The following is a 24,595-nucleotide window of genomic DNA, read 5'->3' on the forward strand; positions in this document are numbered from 1 at the left end:
TCAACACTATGAAAAGGAGATTACTTACACCTAAAAATTTCAGCACGTTTTATAGAACCTAGCTTCAAAGAAGCTTGTGAAAGCCTTCCCCATCTTGTGAAAGCTGCAGCATCTATGAAGAACTTAATATTTGCTCAAATATTTGAGTTAGAATAATTCTTCCACAGTAATGAGCACATAAATAAAAGCTAATTTGTGCATTCTGAACTCAGGTAGTAATACAGCAGGATTATTCTTCTGCTTAGTTTCAGTACCTCTTCCTTTAAACTTCTTTTGGATTTTGGTTTTTTTTTGTTGTTGAATGAATCTTTTCGTGTATAACATAGGACTGATTTCCTTTCACACAGGTTCAACCCAACAATTACAGTACATTCTATGATGATCAGAGACAAAACTGGTCCATCATGTTTGAGTCAGAAAAGGCTGCAATGGATTTCAGTAAACAGGTAACAGCTTACTCTGCGAGGTATGACTTGCTGGCCCATTTGGAACAACGGGCAGATCAAGCTGTATCTCTGAGAGCATCTTATTGCTCAAAGGTTTTAAGTCAAGTTGTACTTTTTCATTGAAGTTCAGCTTTGAGTATCTGCGTGACTGTGATTGAGGCACATCTGCAATGAGCCTGGCTGAGTTGTGTTCATCAGATACAGGGCTCTTTCAGGCAAGGAGCCTGTTACTTCTGCGGGGATTTCTAGTCGAGATTCTTAAGTACTGTAAGACCAACAGTTCTGTAGAGCAGAGGGTGTTTACTTGTATAGCTCAGCACAAGGAAACATGCAACACCTCTTAAGTGCATCTATAACCCGGGCTTGATCAGTACAGTAAGAAATGGATCAGATTGGTACTAAGTCATGGTGGAACTTGCCACCCTGGCCAGAGACACTGATGGGCTTTCCTTCTGCAGGTGTGCATTGCCAAGTGCAACAGCTCACCAGTGCTTGATTCAGTCCTCTACCAGGACCTCATTCCTGGCGAAGGGCAGGGAGTAGAAGGAGGAGACTCTCTGGAGATTGCCTACACGGGTTGGCTGTTCCAGAACAACGGGCTTGGACAGGTAAAGACATTTCTCCTAATCCTAAGTGGGTGTGACAGTCCCTGGAAGGAACCTGCTGCATCTAGCATAGTATTGGTGCTGATGTTACAGGTGTTTTTTCAGTCAATTATGGCACTATAAGTGGGGTCATGTGTGAACCTGTAGAAGTAACAAGGGATTCCATACTCCTCAGGAGGAGGTGATTGAGATGCATTTAACATTCACAGGCACTCACACGTTAGTATTAATGAATATGGTGAGAAGGGACTATGCTCCTTTGGAAATAGCTTGAGGAAGTGATAAGAAGGGCCTCGTCAGACACAAAGCACATCTCCAAATGTTAACAGAATGAGATTGGACACAGCTGTAGAGGATACAAAAGCAGTCCAGCTCGCTAATAAGCAAAAGAAATGCTTTGATGTTTCAAAGCATTGCCTTTAAAACACTGCTGCTGGTTTTACTATTAGCGAAATTCATGGCAAAGGGTTTGCATTTGCATCCATCTGCAGTTTGAATCTTTTTGCTATAAAAAAGGGCTTTCTTTTTCATCTCTAGGGGATTTTTTGTTTTTCTTGGTCTGCCTGGCACACTTCCCTCTGTGTACCAGTGGTGCAGAGCTTACTTCTGATCTCCTGAAAGAGTTGTTCAGCTGCATGCTTTAATGTACAAAACTTCTAGGCAGTTGTTTTCTGCTTGATATAAGCCTGTTGTGTACTGTTTTACTTGGCCCAATTCTGTTCTGACCATAAAGCTCAAAGCAGTTTTAAAGTTTCCAGCTATTATTCACTTTAAGTAATTGTACTGTGCAATGGGCTAGAAGCTCATGGGCTAGAAGCCCATGCTCTGTCTTACATCTGTTGAGAATTAATTTTGGAAGTAGCAGAGTGGGAAACAGCACGTAAGAGATTGTAAGAGTTTATGGAATGTGTAAAGTAGTGTGCAGAATTTTGAAACAGTTGGGAAATCCGTGTATTTTGTGTTTTTGTTCTTCAACTCTGTAGGTGTTTGACACGAATGTTAACAAAGACAAGCTGTTGCGGCTAAAGCTGGGATCTGGAAAGGTCATCAAGGTAGAACTGGAGCTTTCATTATAATTGAAGTCTCCAAGCTTTGAATTACTGAGGATCTTGTTCAAGACTCATATAGGCTATTTCTGTTACATGTTTCATTTGATAGGAAACTCTGTAACAGTGACTCGCTCAACCTTTATTTTCTTCTTAATTTGCACAGTATAGCCAAGTCTCCTTCTCGGTGGCAATGTTGGAAAGAAGTTGTGCTGTTTGGTGAAAAGGAGGCTTCCTAGTGGCAATGTTGGAAAGAAGTGCTGTTTGGTGAAAAGGAGGCTTCCTGTTTTCAAGAGCTGAGGTTCTGGAGGCTTTTTTGCCTTTTTTTTTTTTTCTAGAAGTCAACAGGAAGAAGGGCACGAGAGGGTGAATACAATTGACAGGTTTTAGGATGGTCCAGTAAAAGATACTGCCTAGAGTGGTTTTACCCTCTAAGTCAAACTTTGAGGGTTTTGACTGTAATAATTTTTCAGTCCAGGTGGTGTAGTACTCGCTTATGGTATTCCATTAAATCAGGTTGTGAATCGGAGATGCTTTTGTTCAGGTCACTTCCATTACCTGAGTAATTCATATACGACCTGTTAAAGCTGTCATTTGCTGAAGATGCACTATTTTTGTACTTTAGGGTTTCTTTTAGCGTGTATCTTATTAATATTGCCTGGATGTAGTAGTCATCCTGTTAAATACTGGCATCCATTTGACAGTTTGCATTGCTCCGATTCCTAAGTCTCCTTTGCTACAACTGTTTTCTGTGGGTGCTTTGTACATCTAACCATAGTAATTCGGAAGTCATCTTTCATTGATGTGGAGTCCTTTCTTTCCCAGACTGCTTAGAGAGGCACGGTGTGCCCTGTAAGCCACCTGCAGCTGCAGAATTTGTGCATGCAGCACAGAATGCAGTTCTTCCTGCCAGGATATCAGTGTGATCTGTGATAGCTGCTTAAGTTAAGATATTTGAAACTTGGACCAGGTTTCTGGAACTATATGGAGACCTGGAAGCCTCCTTCATGCTTAGAGATTGCTGTATCTATTTGATTTCATTATGGGCGTGTTGGGAGCTGTATCTTTATTCTTAAACTAATGTTGCAATTTATAATTGGTCATTATGACTCTTTGTAGGGCAAAGGTTTAGTGCTACAGACTGAGAATGAATAGGGTTTTGCAAGAATTTCTCTGTGTTCTGGGATCTTCTATAACTGGTGCCTGAAGCAGTATTAATCAGTGTAATTAAAAGAAACTGTAATGTCACTGATCATACTGTTTGCTTTTTCTTTTGTTACGTCTCTGAAAACCAAAGGGCTGGGAAGAAGGGATGATGGGGATGAAGAAAGGAGGACGAAGGTATCTCATTATTCCCCCGGCATGGGCCTACGGGGCTCAAGGAGTGGCTGGCCGTGTCCCTCCAGACTCCACTTTAGTTTTTGAGGTGGAAGTTAGGCGGGTGAGTGTCTTCTGCCATCTGCTTTGTAGTTGTTGGGTGGCAGCGTCTGTCTGCAAGGTGAAAACCTGCTGTTGGCATGAGAACTATGGCTCAGAAACTGTTATAAACCAAATACCTCAGGAAGATATACATCTTTAATTAAAAAAAACCCCAAACCACACAAAACCCTAAACCCAAAAAATCCCTCTAGGCTGTTTACTAAGACATGTCTGTTGTAACTGTCTTGGGATCTTTTTATTGTCTTATTTGTGAGTCACTTGGGAAAACAAAATACTCATAGTGGGAAATGACAGGATGTAAAGACTCAGCTTCTCCAGTTCTGAATCAGGTCTGTGCTTTTAGTTGAAGTGCACGAGCTTGACAAAGGAGTAGTCATCAAAAGTAAATAAGTTGCTGAAATTTTTTCTGGGAACCCAGAAAAACATCTTTTTTGTTATGTGCTTTTTAAGGTGAAGCTGGTAAAGGAAGGCTCTGGTTCAGATGGACAGAGCATTAGTTCAAGGGATTCTCCTGCACCTTCTCCGGTACCCAATTCAGATGGCTTCTCTGCAGACACTGGTTTGTTGCCTCCATCTACGATACCTCCAAAGCCTGGGTAAGGAGCAGCATGGTTAAAACAACTTTCTGTATTAAAAGGTGGCAACATTCATAAACATCTGGCACAATGCTGCATTAACACATCATTTGGCGAACGTGGGTCCTCTGGGTGCCAACTTAGTGCTGTCAGTGTAGCAGTAGAATGTTCGCCAACAAGACTTGCAGGAAATTTTCTGCTTAAATGCTGACTTTCAGATTCAAAGACATTGAAATGGGCAGAGATGAAAGAACTAATTTCTCTACAGACAGGCGTAATTAAGCTGTATGGGTATGGCTACAACAGCTTTCTCATCTCAGGTGTAATTGCTGATTTTGTTTAATTGCAAATTTTACATTGTCATTTGTTTCTTAAATTAACTAAACGCGTTGGTCATCCTTTCTGAGGAGTTCAAGTATAAGTGCTGTTCTTGTTGCCATAAGTAGTTTGTTGTTGGACTTGGTTAAAACTGTACCAGAATGTGGTCATTACAGCAATCAACAAAATCATCTTTCTGTAATCAGCTGTTCTACAGCCATGGAATTTGCCCATAATGATGTTTAAAACCTAAAGGATCTTCCAAAAGTAAGGAAAAAGAAATGCTCACGATATAAGAAAATGGTTTTCCTAAAGGGAGGTGTGTTTGATAGTATTTAGAAATGCAGAATACTGGATCCTGAATTTCATCTTTGTTAATCTCGGATATCAATATACACATGTGTGGATTTTCAGGGAGCCGGCTGTTCGGGCCAAGTCAAACTCCATCAGTGAACAGCTAGCAGTAAGTGTCTTGGTTTATTTTTTTCCCTGACTAATTTGAAGCCTCGAATAGGAAGGGTTGTTTGGTTTCACCTCTGCATTCAGTGTTGCTCAAGATAAAGGGAACATCGTGCAACCAAGATGCTCTGAAATGTTCACCTTACTGACAGCTGATCAGGGCCTTGTTAACGAAGGGATCAGCAGAACGTGAGGAACCTCAGTCCCAGCTCCTGCTGACCACATAGATACTCACAAGTCTAGTTGTTTTCTTGGATAAACTGACAAATTTAAAGTGGATAACAAAGAGTAATTGGGAGTAATTCAGTTATACTGAATATAAAAGTATAGTTTATGTAGCTACATGAGTGAGACTTTTTGCATGTGCCTCAGGATAGAAAAAGCTGCTAAGCAGCTTCCTTAATTAGCACATTTTCTTCTTGTTTCTGTGTTTTTGTGCAGGGATATATTTCTCTGTGCAATGACAGCAATGTTATCCCAGAAGGAGAGCATATAAAGCAAGCCAGATTAACAAATTCACGGTGTTATCTTGTATATTTGAAAATCAGTTTTTCACACAGTCATTGAAAAATTGAAAGAACCAGAATTAAGATGACTATTTAGAAGAGTCTAATCCTGATAAATGTCTCTAATGCCTGAATAGCCTGGGCTGAGAGACAAAGGAAGAGTAACTGCAAACATTTCTTTTAGAATCCAGATGTAGCCAAGGCAAAGCTAATTTCTCGGATGGCGAAAATGGGACAGCCCATGCTGCCTTTCCTTGCCGGGACAGCAGGGAGTCAACTGGACTCCAGTGACTCCGAAATAGAGGTACGTCAGCAATCACATACATGTGACTGATGCTTTTTCTACAGTGTGAATTTCTTAAAGGGAGTCCATAGCAATAGCTCTCCCCTTGTACAGGGAAAGCATGCTCCTTCTGTGGCAAAAAGGGTGTAACAATTCCACTGTTCCTTTCTAGTTCGATTGGGTTAACTGAATAACACCTCGTCTCAAGTGACCTTGTGTTCAAAGTGTTCCCTCATTGTTTAGCATTCCTTGTAATACGCATAAATATTTTTAGGATCCAAACACACTGAAAGGGACAGCGCAACCAGTGGCTTCGTCTTCCATGAGACCGTCGCAGCCAGCTCATGCGGTACTGCCCACAGTGTCGACACAAGGTAATGTGCTGGTGAGCCTGGGATTGGCATAGAGAAGTTTCACTTCTTTGCAGGCTTCGAGAACGGGGGTCGTGCAAATAGAGAATTCCTTTCAGGAACTGATAGATAGCTTGTAATAACGCTTGCTGGTCCAAAGGTAGACTAATTCATAAAGCACAAGACTGAATTCCTTGGAGTGTGTCTTTGTTGTGATCTTGTGCATGCATTACTGCTTGAGGAAGAGCAGCCGCAGTGTATGAGCTGCTCTTGTCATCGTGTGTGCTGGGGTGGCACTGAGATTTCTAGGACGTGATTTGTAAATGGAACTGTTAAAAATCCCTTCCCAGTGAGCAGAATTTTTTTTTGTTTGAAAGTGATGGAAATAATAGTGAAGGCCATCAGAGGGCTGGCGTCTCTGCGGTGGGCTTGACCTGTCTTCCCATGATGGAAGAGCCATGTCAGCTGCTGGTCAGCTGAGCAGTCTTTAGAGTCAGTCTGAGTAATGTCTTGTGTTGGTAAACTTCAGAGCCACCTTTGTTTGAGTGAAAAGAGGTGGTCTAAATGTAGCTAGAAGTGAAATTTCTGTGAAACATGACGCTTTTCTTGACCTTTTATCACTTGTTTGACTGGATTTAATTTTCACAAGGCTGTAGACAGGCTTGTGTTAAATTTTTTTTCTTTTTCACACTGGGTGAGTTAAATTATTTCTAGCTCCTTTATAGCATGCTGAATTTCTTTCTTCTCTTTCAGTACCTCAAGCATCTGGTTCTACACCCCCAGTATCTTCTGCTGCTTTAATACCTGCAACGATCCAGCCCCATTCAGCTCTGCCTGGAGGATCACAGGGCTTTCAGGTACCAAAATGAAAACAAGGAGAATATTGGCACTTATGTCCTTTCTTGTCAGTCTTACTGTCTTCTCCATTGCTGGGAGCAAGGATTCTATAGCAGCCTATAAGGATGAGAATCCCAGGCTGCTGCTTTTGACTCTTCTTTGCCATTCTCAGGTTTCCATCATATGGCTTCTTAAAGATCAACTAAGATTAACCAGATTTTGTTTAGTTTCCGCTTTTGTAGCGGATAAAATAAAAACTTCCAAGTACTTGTAGAGCAGGTGAAAACAAAAGCATTTTAGTTTTCTTGGTCATGGTATGTTTTTCTGTGAGAGCTCGTTTGCAGGCTTAATATGTTTGTGGGTCATGGTTTTTCATCCAGCAAAAGAATAATCCTTTTAAAAGGCTTGTGGTATCACTGCTGTAAAGTGATGCAATCTGCTTGTTAACAAGGAAATTTTGGGGGCTTAAGACACAATGTATTTGCCGCATCAGGTAGTGAAGACTTAATCCAAAGCTATCATACAAACACTTCTCTGAAGTCTAAAACCAAGCTTATTACCTTATGGTTTCTGTGGTTATTTTCACTTTAACTATTTTTTGGAGGGTTTCAAAACCAAACAGTGGCTTATGTGGCATAGAAGCACTGTTTATTTTTAAAGGTTCCAGGCAGAGGAGGAAAATATTTGATAATAAATACAAACACTATGTATTAAAAAAAAAAAAAAACCACAAAAATACACCACCAAATGCAAAAAAAAAAAAGCCACACAAAAACAAAAAACCCCAACCTACCCTGGCACATTGCTTTGGCTTTGCATTTTCCTTGCGTTGAAAATAAGGAAGTTGTGGCAAGTAACAAGATAAAAAAGGCAAGCTTTTCTCTTTTGAAATAGAAACTAGTCATTAAAGTGAAGTTTGAATCTGACAATGATTTGGATATATTGTTTTGAAGGTTTGACCCCGATATCCTGAATTCTTCTAAAAACTCAACCCAAGTTATATTATTTTTTTCCTTGCCGGAGAGAATAAATTGATATGAGTGAAGTACTCCTAACATTTAATGCATTCTTCAATCTGTTTAGCTGCCGCTGGTAAGCACTGAGCGGTAAAATTGCAATCAAGGTAGTTAAGCTGCATTTTTTGAGCCATTGGTAGGAATAGCCTTGCGTTCAAGTTAGCGTAACTTCAGATTACTGCACATCCAATAAGCTGCAGTGAGCTGTTCACACCTTGATCTTTGCCTCTTACCAACGTGGGGTAACATGCTTTTGCTTAAACTTCAGTGAAGAAGGTAACTCATTAAGCTGTGGTGACTTGAACACATATCTAAGCCTTGACAGAAGATGGCTTTGGTTTTTTCCCCTTACTGTGACTGTTGTGTAATTTGACTTCCTGCTCCCTAATTCTGTGGTTTTTTTCTTTCCAAGTATTATCATTGCTTTGGGGCTTAAAAACCATGAAAACGGCTTGAGTGTGTGTGGGCAGAAACATCAAAACATATTCTAATCTGTTGAACTTGTTCTGCAAGGCGTATCCAGGCATGGCATTTGCTTACCCCCAAACTGCTGCATCTGCTTCTCAACTCCAGCCTGTAGGACAGATGTATCCCGCACCTTACCAAGGTATGTTTAAAAAGGTACATGCTTTTCAGAAGGCTGCAATACCTGCAGTAAACTGTTTATAATGATGACTTAGACAGCAGTGGTAGCATACGCATGTTCATCCTGTTTGTAATGTTGCGCTGTTTCACAAATTCTTATTTTTGATTCCAAATAGGGGCAAACGTTTCCCAATAAATATCCATCCTTTTCTTACTGTAAGGAACTTCATGCAGTGTGAAAGGGGAGGGAATTTCTAGGTGTATTCCTAAGGCTGTGTATCACTAAAGATATTTTATAGCTGGTGCTTCCAGTTATACATACAACTGTAACAGTAAAGAGCTATCCTACCAGCCAGGGAAAGAATTTAAGCGTACATGTAGGAGCCTTCACTAAGTGGGAGGACATAATACCAAAAAAAAGGTGCAGCCTAAGAAGGCCCTGTTGGTGAAGACTTGAGTGTAGCTGAACCTTTCTTGGAGTGCAGTTTCTGAGTTCAAAATTTCAGAAGACAACCTTTGTTCCTGTTGTTTGCTTGTACCTCTTTGTGTACTGTTCTAGTGGTCTGGGGGTTCCCTCTTGTTGACCTCAGTGCTGTCACATGGCTCAGGAATTTCCTGTAGTCTTAAACCTGCCTATTCATGTTATTTGGAAAATACCTACATTATTAGTTTCCCATATATGATGTCCCTTTTATTTCTGGGAGGCGAGTGGCTGTCCTATCTGGCAGGCTTCAAACTGCGAAGCATTGCTTTTGGTTATCTGTATGCCGGCATTTTCCCCTTGTGACTATAGATTTCTCTCCTTTCCATTCAAGCACCCGGGGATGTTACTTCCTTTTTGATGACAGAAGCTCGGCAGCACAACACTGAAATCCGAATGGCTGTTAGCAAAGTAGTAGATAAAATGGATCATCTGGCTGCCAAGGTAATTTATAGCATAGACAGACTTGTTAATGACATTACTGCTATTTGTTCTTCAAATGTAGTCTAAGGAGTTGGTTCTATTTAAATGCCAGCATGAAGTTTGTAAGTCATGTACTAACTTAGTGAAAATTCTGATATTATCAGACCTTGAAGCGGTAGCAATGTGGCTACTGTGAAAAAGCTGAGACTAGACCTGGGGGAGGGTGCTGTCTATTACTGTCGTATAAGACATTTTGTTTGGAGAGATTCACTGACACCTGAAGGAGGTGTCACAGTCGATACAGTAGTGTATAACCTACAGCTAATCAGATGGAACAGTGAAGCGGATCTTTGCAGATGTCTGACTCTTACCTACCCATAAATTTTTCATCTGCCTTAAGAATGGCTTATGCTTACAGGTGGAGGAGTTGAAGAAACAAAACACTGGTAACAGCTCACTACTGCCTGGTATCTCCTCTGTTACGATGGAAGCCTCCATGATCATGAGCAATATCCAGCGCATAATCCAGGTAAGCATGGCCTATTTGACTACTTCCATAAGGAACTGGAGCCCACCATGTTATTCCTAATGAGAATGGCTGTGCTGGCTTGGCCCAGGTGTCCATCCACCCATGTGTCCTACTTTTGCATGGCCAAAACCAACTGCTTAGGTAAGAGTATGAGAGATACAATGATTTCCACCCCTCTCCCTCCAAAAAAGCTCTTCTAAGCAGTTTGTGGTTTGGGTACTTTCCGAGCTAGAGTTGATATATTGGTATTTAATAGCCCTTGGTGGAAAGTTCATGTGAGAGAAATTCCGACTCTTCTTAAACTATTATGGACTTAACCCACAGCAGACTGCAGAGCAGAGTTTCACACCTGAAGTACTGTGTTGCAAAAACCATGTATATCTGTTTTTCACCACTTAGTTTTGCACTTTGTAAGGCTACTGCCTAGAAGAACTACAATCTTGGGTTTTGTGGGTGAAAAAGTCTATCAGACACACAATTCTCTAGAATGTGGTTTGGCAACCTCTGTCCTGTGCCAGGATTCCTGCTAAATGTAGCGTGGCACCTTCCTGTTATGTTGCCACAGAAGGTGATAAGTCTCACCTCTGTACAAAAGAAAGGTTTAGGTACTGCTGCAAGGAAATCCAAGCAAGGTGAATATTCATGTTGGGCTATGCTTTAGGAGAATGAGAGACTGAAGCAAGAGATATTTGAGAAGAGCAGTCGGATTGAGGAACAGAATGAGAAGATCAGCGAGTTGATTGAGCGGAATCAGAGGTAAGGAGCAGGAGAGTACAGCCTCTCTGCATCTGCAAAGTCTTTCTAGCTTACACTTGGTTAGGCATAACTAGGAGAGGTGTTCTTTAGGATAGAGATATATTCTGATTTTTATTTATTTTTTCCCCCCAAGGCACTAAAAGCGTGGGTTTTCCCCTCCTCTTTCTGCAGGGCGTATCTCCAAAACTGTGGTTTACAGTAAACATGAATGTGTAAAGGGCGGGGGGATTCCTCACGCTGTCGTCTTTGGGCACACTTGCTCTGCTTCTGGGAGTTATTTTGCTTTTGCTAGCTTTTTAGTAAGGTGGAAGAAATGGTAGGGCATGTGGTGTCCCTAGTTCCACAATTGGGTGTGTGTTCTGTTCCATTTAAGAAGGGGAATAACTTGTTTAAGGAAATGGCAAAGGCCAGTGGATATCAGGTTATTGAAATCCTTTACCTGTGTGGTAGGAACATTAGACTTCTTGCAAAGAGGTAAAGCACTTGCCCAAACTGATAGAATCTCTGCTGTGCCAGGCACACCCATTCCACCCTTTTGAGATTGGGCTTTTCTTAGTGCCGGACATCGTGCAAAGTTGTCTGGGACATCTCATGAAGACGACTGCTTTGAAATAGCACCTTTTCTCTCTGTGCCTTTTGCTCCAAGTCATGTATTTACATAAATGCTCATGCGGTCTCTCCCTGTTCACAGATATGTCGAACAAAGTAACTTGTTAATGGAGCAGAGGAACCATTCGCTGCAAACAACAAATGAAAACACACAGGCAAGAGTGTTGCATGCAGAACAGGAGAAGGTAATGGTGACAATGAGCAGAGCCATAGACCTCTGGCTGCAGCCAGGAAAGGGGCTGCCTGTCGCTCTAAAACATGCTTTGTTAGTCGAGGCTGAAGTCAGTTCTCTTACAAGACAACTGTAGTCCTGAACTTACGTTTTGGAAGTTGTTTTGAGAAACAATTTGAGTATTTTCATGGCTTTCATAATAAAAGCAGCACAGAGGATATAAACATAGATCTTGATGCTGTGGTAGCTTGAATATTCTTATCTTATAGCAAAGTGTCTGATTTATTGTTAACTTTGTAGGTGTATGGGCAACATGTTGAGGAATTGTGTGTATCGCAGGGTTTTGTCAGGTTGAAAATGTACGTTTCCCTAGTTGCGCTAACAGTTTCAGAAGTTTTTTTTTATTCCTTCTATTTAACTGACAGTGAATGTAGCTATAAGGAAAATTATTTCTTACCAGGTTTTCGTCATTGCACTTTTATTTTTTTATACTAATCAAAAGCTGGTTTTTTCTAGCAATAATGGATTGTGCTTTTGTGAAAGGGGCTATTGGGAAATAGCTTTCGAACCAGTTAAATGCACTTATGCATGGCTGTATATCCTGTAATGCCCACTCGTCGCAGCCCAGCTGGGCTAGCTTTGAGGTCTGTAATTGCATGGTGTTGTCAATGCTTTTTCAAGCACTGGCTTCTTAAATTTCATCAAGTTCAGTCTTGCACCATGCTCCCCTGCTGAGTTGCATATCTCTCCAATTCAAATGTGAGATGTTAAATGCTTGCTCTGCATGAGAATCATATTCGGTACGTCTTAAAATGACAGAAACTGCAGCTTTCCAAAGTATGCTAGCAAGTATGCGAAAGAACAAAGCACTACGCAGCTGATTAATTGTGTGCTGGTGTGAGCAGACAGTGAAGGAGAGCTATGTTTTTCCACTGAGAGCCCAGGTCGCATACCCATAATATGCAGGGAGTGTGAGAGATTCTAACCAAGAATAAGTTGGATTGAAATAATAAATAAAATTCCTTTCTGCCAGTGAGCACACCAGCCAGCTTGCGTGATAAATAGCTTGGGGAGGAAACATCTTTTGAAAGTATAAGATCTTCAGGAATCTTTTGGGCCTCGTCTTCAATAGGGCTCCACTTGATTCAGCAGTCACTGCCTGGTTGATAACAGTATTGCAGGAATAGACTTCAGCCAAGACTAGGAAAGCCGTGACTTGCCCTGGGAGAAGACTTCCCCTAGTTTTGTGAGAGTATTGACTGTAAACATGAAGGCTGGTATTCCTTCCTCTTCCTTTTATCTAACCTAGCTTGCTCTGTGTCTGCAGTTCCTGAGTTCACTATGGACAGCCAGAATCAGGAAAGAGAATTTGAAGCTATTTTATCTATTCTTTACTTAAAAATAGGGAGTCACCATTTATTTTGTGATACAGGCCAGGCATCTGTACCCAGGGCCACTGAGAAGAGGTGTTAGTAGCTCATTGCTTTTGGGTGTTAGATCTCCGACCCTGGCAGAGCACATCAGAGCTTTAGGTGAAGGCTTTGTGTTCCATAAGGCAAAGTGATACCCCTCGTGCTCCACTGCACTGGGAGTCACACGTAGGACCGCTCTACAACTGTGCTGTGTAACGTACCTGTGAGGATACCTTTAGCTTCTTTCTTTTTAAGCCAGGCTTCACTCCCTTTTTCTGTGTAAGCTTTTACAGTTCTTGAAATAATTTAAAGGCTTCTCTGGCATGCTTTAGGCTCCTGTAATGAAGCGTTTTGCTTTTCTGATGATGATTAATGCCTCTGCCTTTCAAGTTGTGTTCTTAACTCTTCCTGTTTCCTGTCGCTGCTTTCTCTTCCTAGCACATGCCGCCAGTGGATCGGGGCTGGGACCAGGTGAGGCAGTGTGTCTGCGGACTGTGTAGGCGATAGATAATTGTGCCCTGGATAGTGCCAGCCCAGCTTCCTCTTGAACTAGTTACAAGCTGATTGGCATTAAAAGAATTGCCTCAGATCTTGAATTAGCGTGGATCTTCAACTTGGAAAAGGGCTTTATAGCTGGCAGTGTAGCCAGCCACCGGCCCCCTCTTCCTTGGGGAGCCCTTTCAGAGAACGTTGTCACATTGCTGCTTATTTCACCTCCCCCATGGGAGAAACAGGACATGATCAAATATGTGATCTGTATCTGCTCTGATCATTAAGATTCTTGGTACTGAAAGCTGGAGGCTGGAGCTGAGCTAGTATAGATAGGAAGCGTTTACTGCAGAAACTTAAGTCTAGTAGCAGTTCCTGGCATAGGATTTCCTTTTTATTTTTCTTTATTTGCCATTAAAGACAAAGGCAAGTGTTACAATAACGTTTAGGTATGCTATGGGGGTTTGACTTTAGCATGCTAGGAGTTAGGATCTTGAACAACACTTACGGAAATGTAAGAGGAAAGCAGATCTCATTTTAGCCGGTCTCTGTTGAAATGCTGCTGCCTCTTTAAAATGAATGGTGTAGTATCCCAGCCCTCAAGGTCAGCATGCGTTCATCCTCACTATAGTTGGAACAATTTTGCTCACAGCTCTTCTCTGCCAGAAGGTGATGGTCCTAGTCTGAAGAGAAACGCATTAGTTCTTTTACAGGGATAAAGCAGAGAGGAACACCAGTTCTCCTGAACTTTACAGTTACACGACCATGAAGGCCTGTTGAGAATCTGAACGTAGGCATGGGTGTAGAAGCTGTTTAGGTATTCCCTGCAGCAAACGAGGGTTTTCTGATGGGTGTAGTTCTGTCTTTGGAGAGCATCCGCTGAATTTTGCGTGTCATGCGGCAAGATTGGGAACGTGACTTTGTGTCTTGATGCCTTGAGCCTCTCCTAATGTATTGTTTACAAGTTGTCTAACACGCTGTATTAGTACCTGGTTTTACAGGAGTCGCTGACTGAGCGATACTAAATCTAAACAGGTCAACAAATTACTGTGAGAACTATGCTCCAAAATGACAGCCTTACCCGTGTGGGCACCTCAGGGTGACTACGTGCTGTGTGGTCTGGAGGGAAGGTGCTCTTTTGGCTGGAACAAGCCAATGTCTTGTGTGGCTTTTCAGTGATTTGTAAGCTTATTGAAGATAATTAGATGTTGGAGCCCAGGCTTTTACTTGAATAGATGCTGTTGTAGCCTGAAAAGCCACCAGGCACTGGTACTAGTCTTAATAACACCTTTAAGCTTCTCAGGAAGACTCACTGAGTTGAATGAATGTGGTGATGAGGTAGTTGGTGGTGGTGTGCAACTTCCTAGTCAGTCTGGACAGGTGACAGCCAAAAGACTCACAGTAACACAGCAAAAAAAGTTATCATTACCTCTACGATTTGGAGGTGTCTGTGAGGTGCCGGATCCCAGCGCTTCCCCAATAAGGTCTCCAATACCTTATGAGTTTTTCTTGTGAGAACACTTCTGGAGCTTCCTCACACTCACATATCCCTTTTTTTCCTCCCTTTTCCCTGCTCCGTTTTGTGCTACAGGCCAAAGTTGCTGAGGAGTTAGCCTCTGCCACAGCACAGGTCTCCCAACTGCAGCTGGAGCTGACTGCCCACCAGAAGAAGGAAATGGACCTGCGGAAACAGCTGTCTGCTGCCCTGCAGGATGCAGAGCGACACGAGACGCAGCTCAGCAAATTGCAAGTGCAGTTAGCAGGTACGACTTCTTGTGCCTGTTCCATGAGAGCTCCTTTAGGTCATTATTTTTCCTCTTGTATAAGTCATAGGTTTTTCCTTTCTTTGGGGGTATCTATTCCTGCTTTCCCTGGGATCAGTCACAAAGGCATCGAAGAAGGATGTTGATGCACTGAAATGTCCGAAGGGTGTATGCATCCTTGTTTTACTACAAGGGGAGTGGGCCAAATCAAAGACCAAAATCACCCCATCACAGGAATGCCTTCTGCAGAACCAATCTTGCAATTACTGTCTAAGACCTTGTAGAGGAACAAGAGATGTTCCGCTGGTTGAGAAGTTAAGATAAAAGCTGAGGTATAAACACTGCCGTTTCACAGAAGAAACTTGATAAATCCTGGTTCCCGCTGCAGGTGCAAGCAGTGTTGTTGATTTCGTAGTGCAAGAGACAATGTTCCTTCTCATCAGCCCCCAAACACACTAACCTGAAATATATGTCCACTGAAACCCATAGTAAAGTGTGTTTTTGCAGAGCTCCAAGAAGCCTCTGAGGACACTCAGACTAGATTCAAAGCTGAGAAGCAGAGCCGCAGACAGCTGGACATGAAGATTACGGCACTGGAAGAAGAGCTAACGGACCTAAAAGTGGAAAAGGAGACTCTTGAAAGGGTATGTCCACTGCCGGCGTTACAGGGAGATGCAGGGTTTCAGTTCTTTGCTGAAATCTAACCCAATATTCTTGCTTGTAAATGTGCAAGTTGGCTAAATCTTGACTCATCCGCTGGCAGTGATCCCTGTGCTGGTGGATCCTTTGTGCTTATGTGATTTTTTTTTTTTAATATCTTAGTAATATGTTAACCTTCCTACCTCTAAAATAATCTCAGCTTGATTTTTAAAGTGATAACAGTCCCTGCTCAAAGAAGCTCTTTCTGCATGAGAAAGAGAAGCTACTTTGGTGCAGTATGACCTATTCTATGTCCTGTTTTGTGTTGCAGAATCTTGCGGAGAGGAAGAAGAAATCCCTCTCAGAGAGAGCTCAAGCAGAGGAAGAGATGGAAGAAATACGCAGAAGCTTCGACAGTTGCTGAAAAAGGCACGGACTTCAACTGACCAAGTGGCAGCAGAGCAGGTGAGGAGTCATGAGAGCTTCTCCAACAAGTGTCTGGAAGGCTTGTAGGAACTTACAGGTAGGAAATAGTCATGAAAATGCTCAGGTAGTGGAAGAATGAAAATGTTATGTGCTTGATTTTTAGGGGTGAACTTTAACACAGGGTTCACTTTGTCTTTCGAAAAATCTCTTTGCTGGTCTTTGTTGGCTCTGCATCTGACTTGGGGTTTTACACTGATGTCTCTCTAAGGAAGTGCATGGTTTGAGTAGGCAGGGAGGCTGCTGGGTCCCAGTGGTTCCCTAACTCGAATCACAGGCCCCTGGCGTGGCTGCAGAGTTCTGACACAGCATTGATTCGGGCTGGCATGCAGCATCGCATTCAGACTGTGCTAAAGAGAGTGTCAAACTGAGGAAAGGAGAGGCACCAATTCGAGTTCATAGTAGAGAAAAGAATACAGGAGCGCTGCTGAGTGAAAGACTGCTTAGAAATATGTCAAGAGATCTAAAATCTGAGCCAGACCTTCAGGCTAGCCTGAGGGATCGTGGCTGGCATTGAACTCTGGGAGGTGTGGGCAGGAGCTGGTGACAGCTCCAGGGCTGCCTTCTGCATGTCGGTATTCCAGCCTGGGGCAGGAGGTGTTGTCCAGCCCCAAGCTTTCAGCCTCTTGTTGTGCAAATACAGGTTGTCTCTGTGTGTTCCTAATGATCTCTCTTACATGCTGAACAGCTGTCACTCATCCAGGCAGAGCTGGAATCCCAGTGGGAAGCCAAATGTGAACGTACGCTGGCCTCGGCCAAGGAGCAGCATGTTAGACAGTACCAGGAGGTGTGTGAGCAGAGAGATTCCCTGCAGCAGCAGGTGTCCCAGCTGGAAGAGAAGGTAAAGGGCTGTTCTTTATTGCTGAAATATAACGCCAAATAACCAGTAACTGTAACCAACAGTCCTCTCCCACCTAATTGTGGCTTGACTTCAATTTCTCGACTGTTGTGGAATTTGGTTTTGTACATGGGATGTGTCTGTCTCGCATCTGTTAGTTGGGTTGGTGGGCAAGTGAATTTACTACTGCGGTTCTGAATGTGGGAGAGCCAAGATGATGTCCCTCTCAGACTAAAGCGACAGTCTCTTCTGCTTATCTGTGCTGTTCTGCATGACTGCTCTTGGGCAGAAACTTTTGAAGTGGGCAACACTGAAGGGGTCTCTAAACTGATGGGCTCTAGTTCTTGTCTTTCAGATTGCAGCTCTAAAACACTCGAAAAAAGCGGAAGAGCAAAAATTGTCTGAGTTTCAGCAACGTTTGGAGCAGCTTGAGCCTGTCAAAGAGAAGGTAAAGGGAATAACACAGCAGCTGAATGTGAACTGGAGTGCAGTAATCACTAGCCTCAGGCTACCAATGTCCAGAATAACAAGAACATGACTTGCAGAAGATGAGAGGGAAGGAATAACTTCACGTTGCTTTCAGCAAACCAAATCAGGTCCAGTGATGAGACCCAGCCCTCATTTCACTGAGATCTCAGTAATGCTGTGCCCATTCTTGGTGTTACTGGAATGTGAAGAGCTAATGACACGATTGTGGCTCTCTAAGGTTTTGGGTTGGTTGGATATCTTTATTTTGGTGCTGTTACTTTCAGCCAAGTCTTTTGCACCTGTATATCAAAGCTCTGCTTAAAACTCACCAATTTGCTTCTCACTAAGAAAATGTTTACAGATCTGTTTACTGTTTACCCCCCCATTGCGAGGTTCACGGTGGTGGTGGCTGTGAAGCTGTTCTAACCTGCGGTTTCCCTTTGGCAGTACTCAGTCTTGCAGTCGGATATTGTGGTGCTGAGGGCTCGCTATGAAGAACGGATCCGAGACCTGGAGAAGGGTCGGGATGGATCTTCACCTGCAGACTTCACCGAAGAAGTGAGCTTGACCAATATTTCTCCTTACTAAGCAAATCTGTTTATGTTGAATTATTTCTCTTTGAGCAGAGACGAGAAGGAAAAACACTTTCTCCACGGAAGTGCTGTGTTTCTAGTAGCAGGGTCTATAGAGGAAGAAAGGATGGGATCTTCCTGCTGGCTGCTTTGTTGCTTGATTATTTTGTATTTTGGGGGGGTTAAAACTTAAGATTTGGGGTTTAGATTTAAAATAGAAAAAATAATAAGAAATGTGTCAGTCTGCCTTGGGTTTGAGCAACCCGCCTCAGTTGGGGAGGGATGGGTTTGGTGTGTGTGTAATGGTTCTGAGTTAAGATGGCATGAGGTCTTCTGCTTTGCTACAGAAATTTTGGGTTGAAAAGTGGATTCTTAGAAAACTGTGTGTTTGGATTTATTGTTCCTTCACCTGGAGAAGTATCTGATGTCAAGTCCAGTGCTTCATGTGTTAATGAATCATATCCTTGTTTTCTGTCTTGCTCTTTTCCAGGTAAAGAAAATAATGAATGGTGTATTTCAATCTCTTCGTGGTGAATTTGAGCTGGAAGAGACATACAGTGGCAGGACAGTTCTGGGTGTTGTCATGAACACGATTAAGGTATAGTAGGGATGAGAGATACAAGGTTATCAGTGGGAGAGAATGAGTGTTGGGCTAAAAACACAGACTTCTGTTGTGAGTCTGAAATGCCTGAAGCAGAGATTTGTTGTGAGTGCTAAATCAGCCCAGTAGTAGAAGATGATACAGGGATCTGTGGTGGTTTAGGGTATAACCTACATTCTCTCTACTCAATATTTTTAGACTGTAACACTGCAGCTCCTCAACAGGCAGCAGGAGAAACCAGATGATGACAGTAAAAAGGAGGAATCTGGAAGAGGAGCAGCGAGACAGGAGGGATCACCTGGAGCAAACACTGACCACGAAGAGCCCATGCAGCGTAGCCCAGCACGGAGTGTTGTGCTCCCAGCTGAGCCTAGGGAAGCAACCACAGGCTCCGTGGAGTCTGACCAGGAAAACTCCTCTGTCTGCCAGGCCCAGAACCCCCGAGGAAGAGCAGGCAGCACAGAGCAGTGGGGTGTCAGAAGAGGATGAGGTCCCGGGAGAGCATCTCTGTTCTACAGTCAAATCCTGCCTGGATCCTGACAAGGGCCCTGTGCTTTCAGGACAGCCTGTTCCCGAGGTGGATGAGGACTTCTTTCCAGCTGAGCAAGGGCAGGAGAGTAGTCCTGTCAGGAGAGCTGAGACAGAACGCAGTCCCTCCAGAGTATCTTTGCAGGCAGAAGTTGCAGAACCTTCTGTTCTAGAAGCCAAGCCAGGAGAAGTGGATGTGTCAGTGCCTCCAGAAAAGCCAGCTGCAGAGGAGAAGGCAGAGGAGCCTGTGGGAGGTTTTGAGCCCCCTCCCTTAAATGGCGAAGGAGGGAACGGCACAGACCTGTCAGATGGAGCTAGCTCCGAGAAGGAGCCTGCTTCAGCATCCAACGCAGCAAAGCCGAGCTCAGCTGTTGTCAGAGAAACCCCAGGACAGGAGGAACTGGGCTCCAGCCCCAGGCAAAAAGATTCCAGGTGAGGTGTGACTGCAGGAAAAAAATCCTGCTGATCAGCTCAGCCTGGTCCAGCAGCACACCCAGGGGCCAGTACGGCTCTGCTACTGCAGGGCAGCATGTGCGGTAGGGCTGAAGCACCGTCAGGGTGGCGGCCCTGGAGAGCACGAGGCAGGCGCTGGTGCCGACAGGGTGTCCAGGGCACGCTCTGCTGGGAGGGCAGTTGCAGAACAGGCTCGTGTCTGGGTGGAGGCAGTGGTGCCATTAGCCCTGGTGACCGGTTCCCAGCTGAGCGCAGAGGGGAGAGTGCAGCTTCTCTGGGATCTGGTGTTGGTGCCTGCCAGGTCCCAGTAATGTTCTGCACTGGTAAATAGTACATGCCTTAAAAGCTTAGCTCGGTGACAAAACTTCTACATCATTCTTTAATGGAACTTGCGGATGATGGGATCTTGGTTTTACAAGTGAGCTGCTAATTCTTTATCTTCTCGTAGCCTCTTTGAGGAGGACAACTTCTTTGAAACAGCATCTCCTAAACCACTGAAGCCTCGAGTTCCCTCTGAAGAGGAGGATGAGGAGGAAGTGGTACGTGTTTGTAGCTTTCAACTCCTACTAAACTGGTTCGGGCATTAACCTGTAGCTTGTCTGTGAAATCCTTCCCCTGGCAGTGGGGTCTGCCTGGCTCCTGCTAGCTGAGCTCAGAGCTTCCTGTGTGCTTCGGACACGTCAAGAGTATCTGGGGTTGTTTGTTGAGCTTGGAAGGGCCTCCTGGGCTGAGGCAGTGATGACAAACTCCTGCTGGTGTGGAGTTAGTGAGACTGGCCACAGGTTACTGGAAGGGTTTCAGTGTCTGCCCCTCTCCTGTCCCTTTTAGCCCATAAGTATCTCTCCTGCAATATTAAGCTATTATATGAACAGTACAAAACCTTCAGTAATGGGGCTTCTTGAGACCATCTCCCTAAACCTGATGGAGACTCCAGAGCCTGAACTGTGTAGCAATTACTAAATACTGGAAAGCTGTTAAGAGTGACAAGTTTCCCTCTGGTTTTACTTCCAGAGCATGAAGGGGCACCCCCCTCCAGCACCGCTCTTTGGTGATGATGACGATGATGATCTGGACTGGCTGGGCTGAAGAGCCGGCTGCTGAGCCCGTGAGCCCTCTCCTCTGGGCACGGCCTCTTCCTGTGCACTTTGCACTTAACGAGCTGCGTACGTGGGACAGTTGTGAACAACCAGGGACTTCCCAGGCTCTCGTACTGCGGACCGATGGGGCTGAGAGCCCGTGGCGCCCTCTGCACTCATGGGTGCTCAGACCCATCGCTCTGACCTGACAAACGTGTGCAGAGGTCGGGGACGATCTGAAGGAACCAACTGGTCTTACTGCACATCTGTATTGCTGTCCTACTTCTGTGAACTGTTGATTCATTAATCTGAAATGTTATGCAAATATAAACTTTGTAAAGTGCTTCAGAAAAACTTAAGTCTTGCAGGACCCTGCAGTAGGTAACTACTTTTTAAAAAAAAAGACTAAAATCTCTCCTCCTTCCTCAGTGAAGATCTCCTTGGAAGATTCCTGTTAGTTCCCAGGGACTCCACACTGGCTCGTCACCAGGTATTGGCAGTGCGCAGTGGGAGATCCGGCCAAGAGACCCCAGGCAGGGCTTTCCTGGGAGCTGGCGGCTCCGCACAGGCGGCTTGGGGAAACCCCAGGGGCTGAGGCGGTTCGGGTCAGTGCTCCTGTACCTTCAGAGCTCGGCGCGTGTGGTGCTCGCTGACCCACAGCAAAGCAGGGACTCCGTTAGCAGCACTGAAAGTCAGGGCTCCGGTAGACTAATGCTCCAAGCACAGATGTAGCATCTCATAACTGCCCTTGGGGGAAGGCAGGCGGATCCCCAGCTGTGTTTTAGGGAGGACTCCGAGGCTCACAGAAGCCTCTCAAAAATGACTTGCTGTGCAGCCTCTGCAGCCAGCTCCTCTCTTCTCTCTTTGTGCCCGGAGGTGAGATACTGGTTTGGGTTGTTTTTTCACTGAGTTGTGTTTCACTGGCAGTGAGAGCAGCAATGCAGGTGTGCAACGTGCTGCTTCTCTGGAGAGTCACCTTCTCCAGAGAGCCCATCTCCGGTGCCTTTTTCCTCTGCTGCTGTTTGAAGTGTAACGATCACAGCACAAGTCAGAACTTAGTGATGGTGGGACAGAAGTTGTACCCAACCTCACCTGGGCTCTGCGGCGCAGCCAGGGCTGCAGGGTGTAACTCTTCAGTCTCAGTGGACCAAGAGGGGAAAGGGGTGAGGACAGACAGCTGAGCAAATGCCTGGGATTCCTCATAGCACTTTTACTTACATTGGCACTAACCCAACTTAAAACTATGAGCAGGTCTTAGTGTCTTTAAACTGCATAATCCCCCCTTCACTTAATAAAATAGAAGTGCTTAAAATAATTCTACTATGGTTTAGTTTCTACAACTGCCTCTGAATTTGATCTGTGTTCTAAATGCAATTTCTTGGGGGGTGGGGGAGCACTCCTGTTCCCAGCCCCTGCACTGCGTACTGCATATTCAGTGTCACAAATTGCCAAATGCAACTAAAATTGTGGATGAGACCAAAGCCTGTGAGAGAGCTGATCTGCTGCCACACACACTCTTGTCTCACAGGGTGAGCTGAGCTGGGGTGTCCTGGGGAGCCGCTCCAGAGGTCGAAGCACCAAATGGTTACTCAGCGCTGAACGTGGTGGGGTGCGAAGCCCAGATGTGCTGGGCAGCCTGTCCTGGGGACCCCGACCTGTCCCCCAGACCCCCTGTCTGCAGCTGGGCCCTGGTGGAGGTCATTGCTAATCCTGACAAATTCCACTTCTTGTTTCCCATTACAGATAGACAACTGGAGGGATTTGTGTTTCAATTCTTGAAAAATAAAGTGCAATTAAACCTGTATTTTTTGCTTGCATGGGTTTTACTTTAGTCTGGCTTGATCTATTTCTGTGCAGTTGAAAACTGACTCCAGCCTAATTTGATGTAGAAAATCAAAAATTCGATCGCCTTACCTGCTGTTAAACCCTCTGCTGGGAAAGGAGGGAAGGTCCCTTTGTGCTGTGACTGCAGCTCCTCAGGCTGTCGTGTTGTGCTGTGTTGGTGTAAGAAGCTGAGGGACAGATGACAGTCGTGGTGTACGTGGGGATCACTCGCCTGGTTCTCCATGGGGCTGTAGGGCAGAAGGGCCTCGGGCATCTCAGGAGGGTTTGCAGCAGCCCAGTCTCTCCTGAGCAGGGTCTATGGATGCAGGAGGGTCCCTGCTCAGCTCTGCTGTGCCTGTGAGCAGGGACTGGGGTGCAGGAGTTGGGATTTTAAGCTCTCTAGAAGGTGGGCACAGAAGGTACTGCAACCCATTCCCCATGGTGGTGTCTCCCTCTACCCAAGCCTGTAGCTCCCAGGTTTCTTTCTGGCTCAGTCTCAGGACCAAAACTAAGCCATGTTTGTTCTCTGTGCCCATGTGCGCATGTTCTCTGGGCGCAGGAAGGGTGAATGTGAGAAAGCTCTGGGTTCCCTGGGGGGAGAGTGGGCTCTGGGAGTGATGGAGGTGCCAGGTCCTGCGGAGGGGACAGATGCCATCATGGGGGGCTGCGAAGGGGCTGCTTCTGGGTGCTATTTGGGGCCAGGAGGTGGGCATACTGTACCACAGAGGGAGGATGTGTCCGAGAGGGTGTTGCTGGGTGGAGATGCAACAGCCGCTTCCCCCCAGGGCAAGGAGAGGACCAGAGGACCCCCTTCTCCATGCCCAGGCCCTGGTTATCCCACCCAGCCCCTGCCCTGCCTGCCGAGAGCAAAGGCAGCACATTTTTCTTGGTGCAAAACTCTCCCTGCCTCGGGTACAGAGAAAAACAACTGGAGACAGTGCTCAGCCAACGTCTGTCTTTAATGTCTTTTGCAGATCTCCGCGGGGCAGCATCCTTCCCCCACTGCCTTGTCCCCCTGCGTGTGCCACACTGGGTGCTCTTCTCAAGGGAAAGCCACAGAAACGCAACGTGGGACCTTTCCCGTCCCCTTTCACCCTGTCCTTGCTGCCTGACGAGATGGACTGAAGTGCAGCTGGGGGAATTTTCCAGCCTCTGGGATTGCGACACTGGGAAGCATGCGTGGCCGCGGCTCCCGCCGAGCTGCCGCCGGGGGGTACAGATGCGAGCGCAGCCAGACCCCGGGGGATGAAGGAAAGCGATGCAATAAGTTAATTTTTAAAGAGTCTGATGCTGCGGGGCTCATGTACGGGGCAGCCGAGCGTCCTGTGGCCCCCAGCGTGCCTGGGCTGGATCCTGGGAGGTGCTGAGCCCTCAGCCCCATCCTTGGCCCCCTCCCTGCCTGCCCAGGGCTGAGCTGGCCACAGCCTGAGAAGCCCCTGACCCACCGCTGGGTCCATCCTGGCCACCCCAGGGCAGGTGGCAGGGGGCTGCGATGCGGGCTGTGAGCCCCTCTCCCCCCATGGGACCTACTTGAGGAAGACGAGCAGGAAGAAGGTGGAGACGATGAGGATGAGGATGCCGGCAGCGAAGCCGAGGCGCAGGTTCTCCATGGAGGCGAGGGGGGGCTGTGTGTCCAGCAGCAGCCCCCGCCCCGGCAGCCCCAGCATAAAGGCGCCCGGTGCCTCAGAGCCGCGGCGGAGGCCCCAGGGGGACACCATGCTGCTCACCGCAAAGATGGGGGCGTGAGTCGCACACGCCACCTCCACAGGGCGCGCTGAGGCTTGTCGGGTGGCTGGGGGGGCACCGCTGCCTTCCTCCCCTTCCTCTTCCTCCTCCTCACGTGGCGTTCCCAAGGCCGGCGACACCCCAGGACCACCCAGAGCCATCTCGGGCACCAGTGTCACCATCCTGCAGAAGGGGCAGCTGATGAAGGCGACGGTGGCGGCGCGGCACACCAGCTTGCGCAGGCAGCTCAGGCAGAGGGAATGGCGGCAGGGCAGCTGCTGGGGGGCT

General features: G+C 45.6%; 1 protein-coding gene across 1 annotated transcript in view; it reads left to right on the forward strand.

The window, feature by feature from the left end:
• FKBP15 (FK506 binding protein 15, 133kDa) overlaps positions 1-20,768 on the forward strand; it is a 41,675-nt gene extending 20,907 nt beyond the window's left edge. The window contains 26 exon segments of the mRNA XM_009890323.1: positions 348-446; positions 905-1,054; positions 2,035-2,103; positions 3,395-3,538; positions 3,988-4,133; positions 4,845-4,893; positions 5,580-5,699; positions 5,953-6,052; positions 6,782-6,885; positions 8,395-8,488; positions 9,282-9,391; positions 9,789-9,899; positions 10,561-10,655; positions 11,347-11,449; positions 14,929-15,100; positions 15,608-15,744; positions 16,071-16,140; positions 16,143-16,204; positions 16,911-17,063; positions 17,416-17,508; positions 17,976-18,086; positions 18,591-18,698; positions 18,900-19,111; positions 19,113-19,661; positions 20,131-20,221; positions 20,694-20,768. Of these exon segments, the coding sequence (XP_009888625.1) occupies positions 348-446; positions 905-1,054; positions 2,035-2,103; positions 3,395-3,538; positions 3,988-4,133; positions 4,845-4,893; positions 5,580-5,699; positions 5,953-6,052; positions 6,782-6,885; positions 8,395-8,488; positions 9,282-9,391; positions 9,789-9,899; positions 10,561-10,655; positions 11,347-11,449; positions 14,929-15,100; positions 15,608-15,744; positions 16,071-16,140; positions 16,143-16,204; positions 16,911-17,063; positions 17,416-17,508; positions 17,976-18,086; positions 18,591-18,698; positions 18,900-19,111; positions 19,113-19,661; positions 20,131-20,221; positions 20,694-20,768 (3,327 nt within the window).
• The last annotated feature ends 3,827 nt before the right edge of the window (positions 20,769-24,595 follow it).

The sequence above is a fragment of the Charadrius vociferus genome, unplaced genomic scaffold (genome assembly GCF_000708025.1).
Source record: "Charadrius vociferus isolate BGI_N301 unplaced genomic scaffold, ASM70802v2 scaffold398, whole genome shotgun sequence".
In the NCBI taxonomy this organism is placed as follows: Eukaryota; Metazoa; Chordata; class Aves; order Charadriiformes; family Charadriidae; genus Charadrius; species Charadrius vociferus.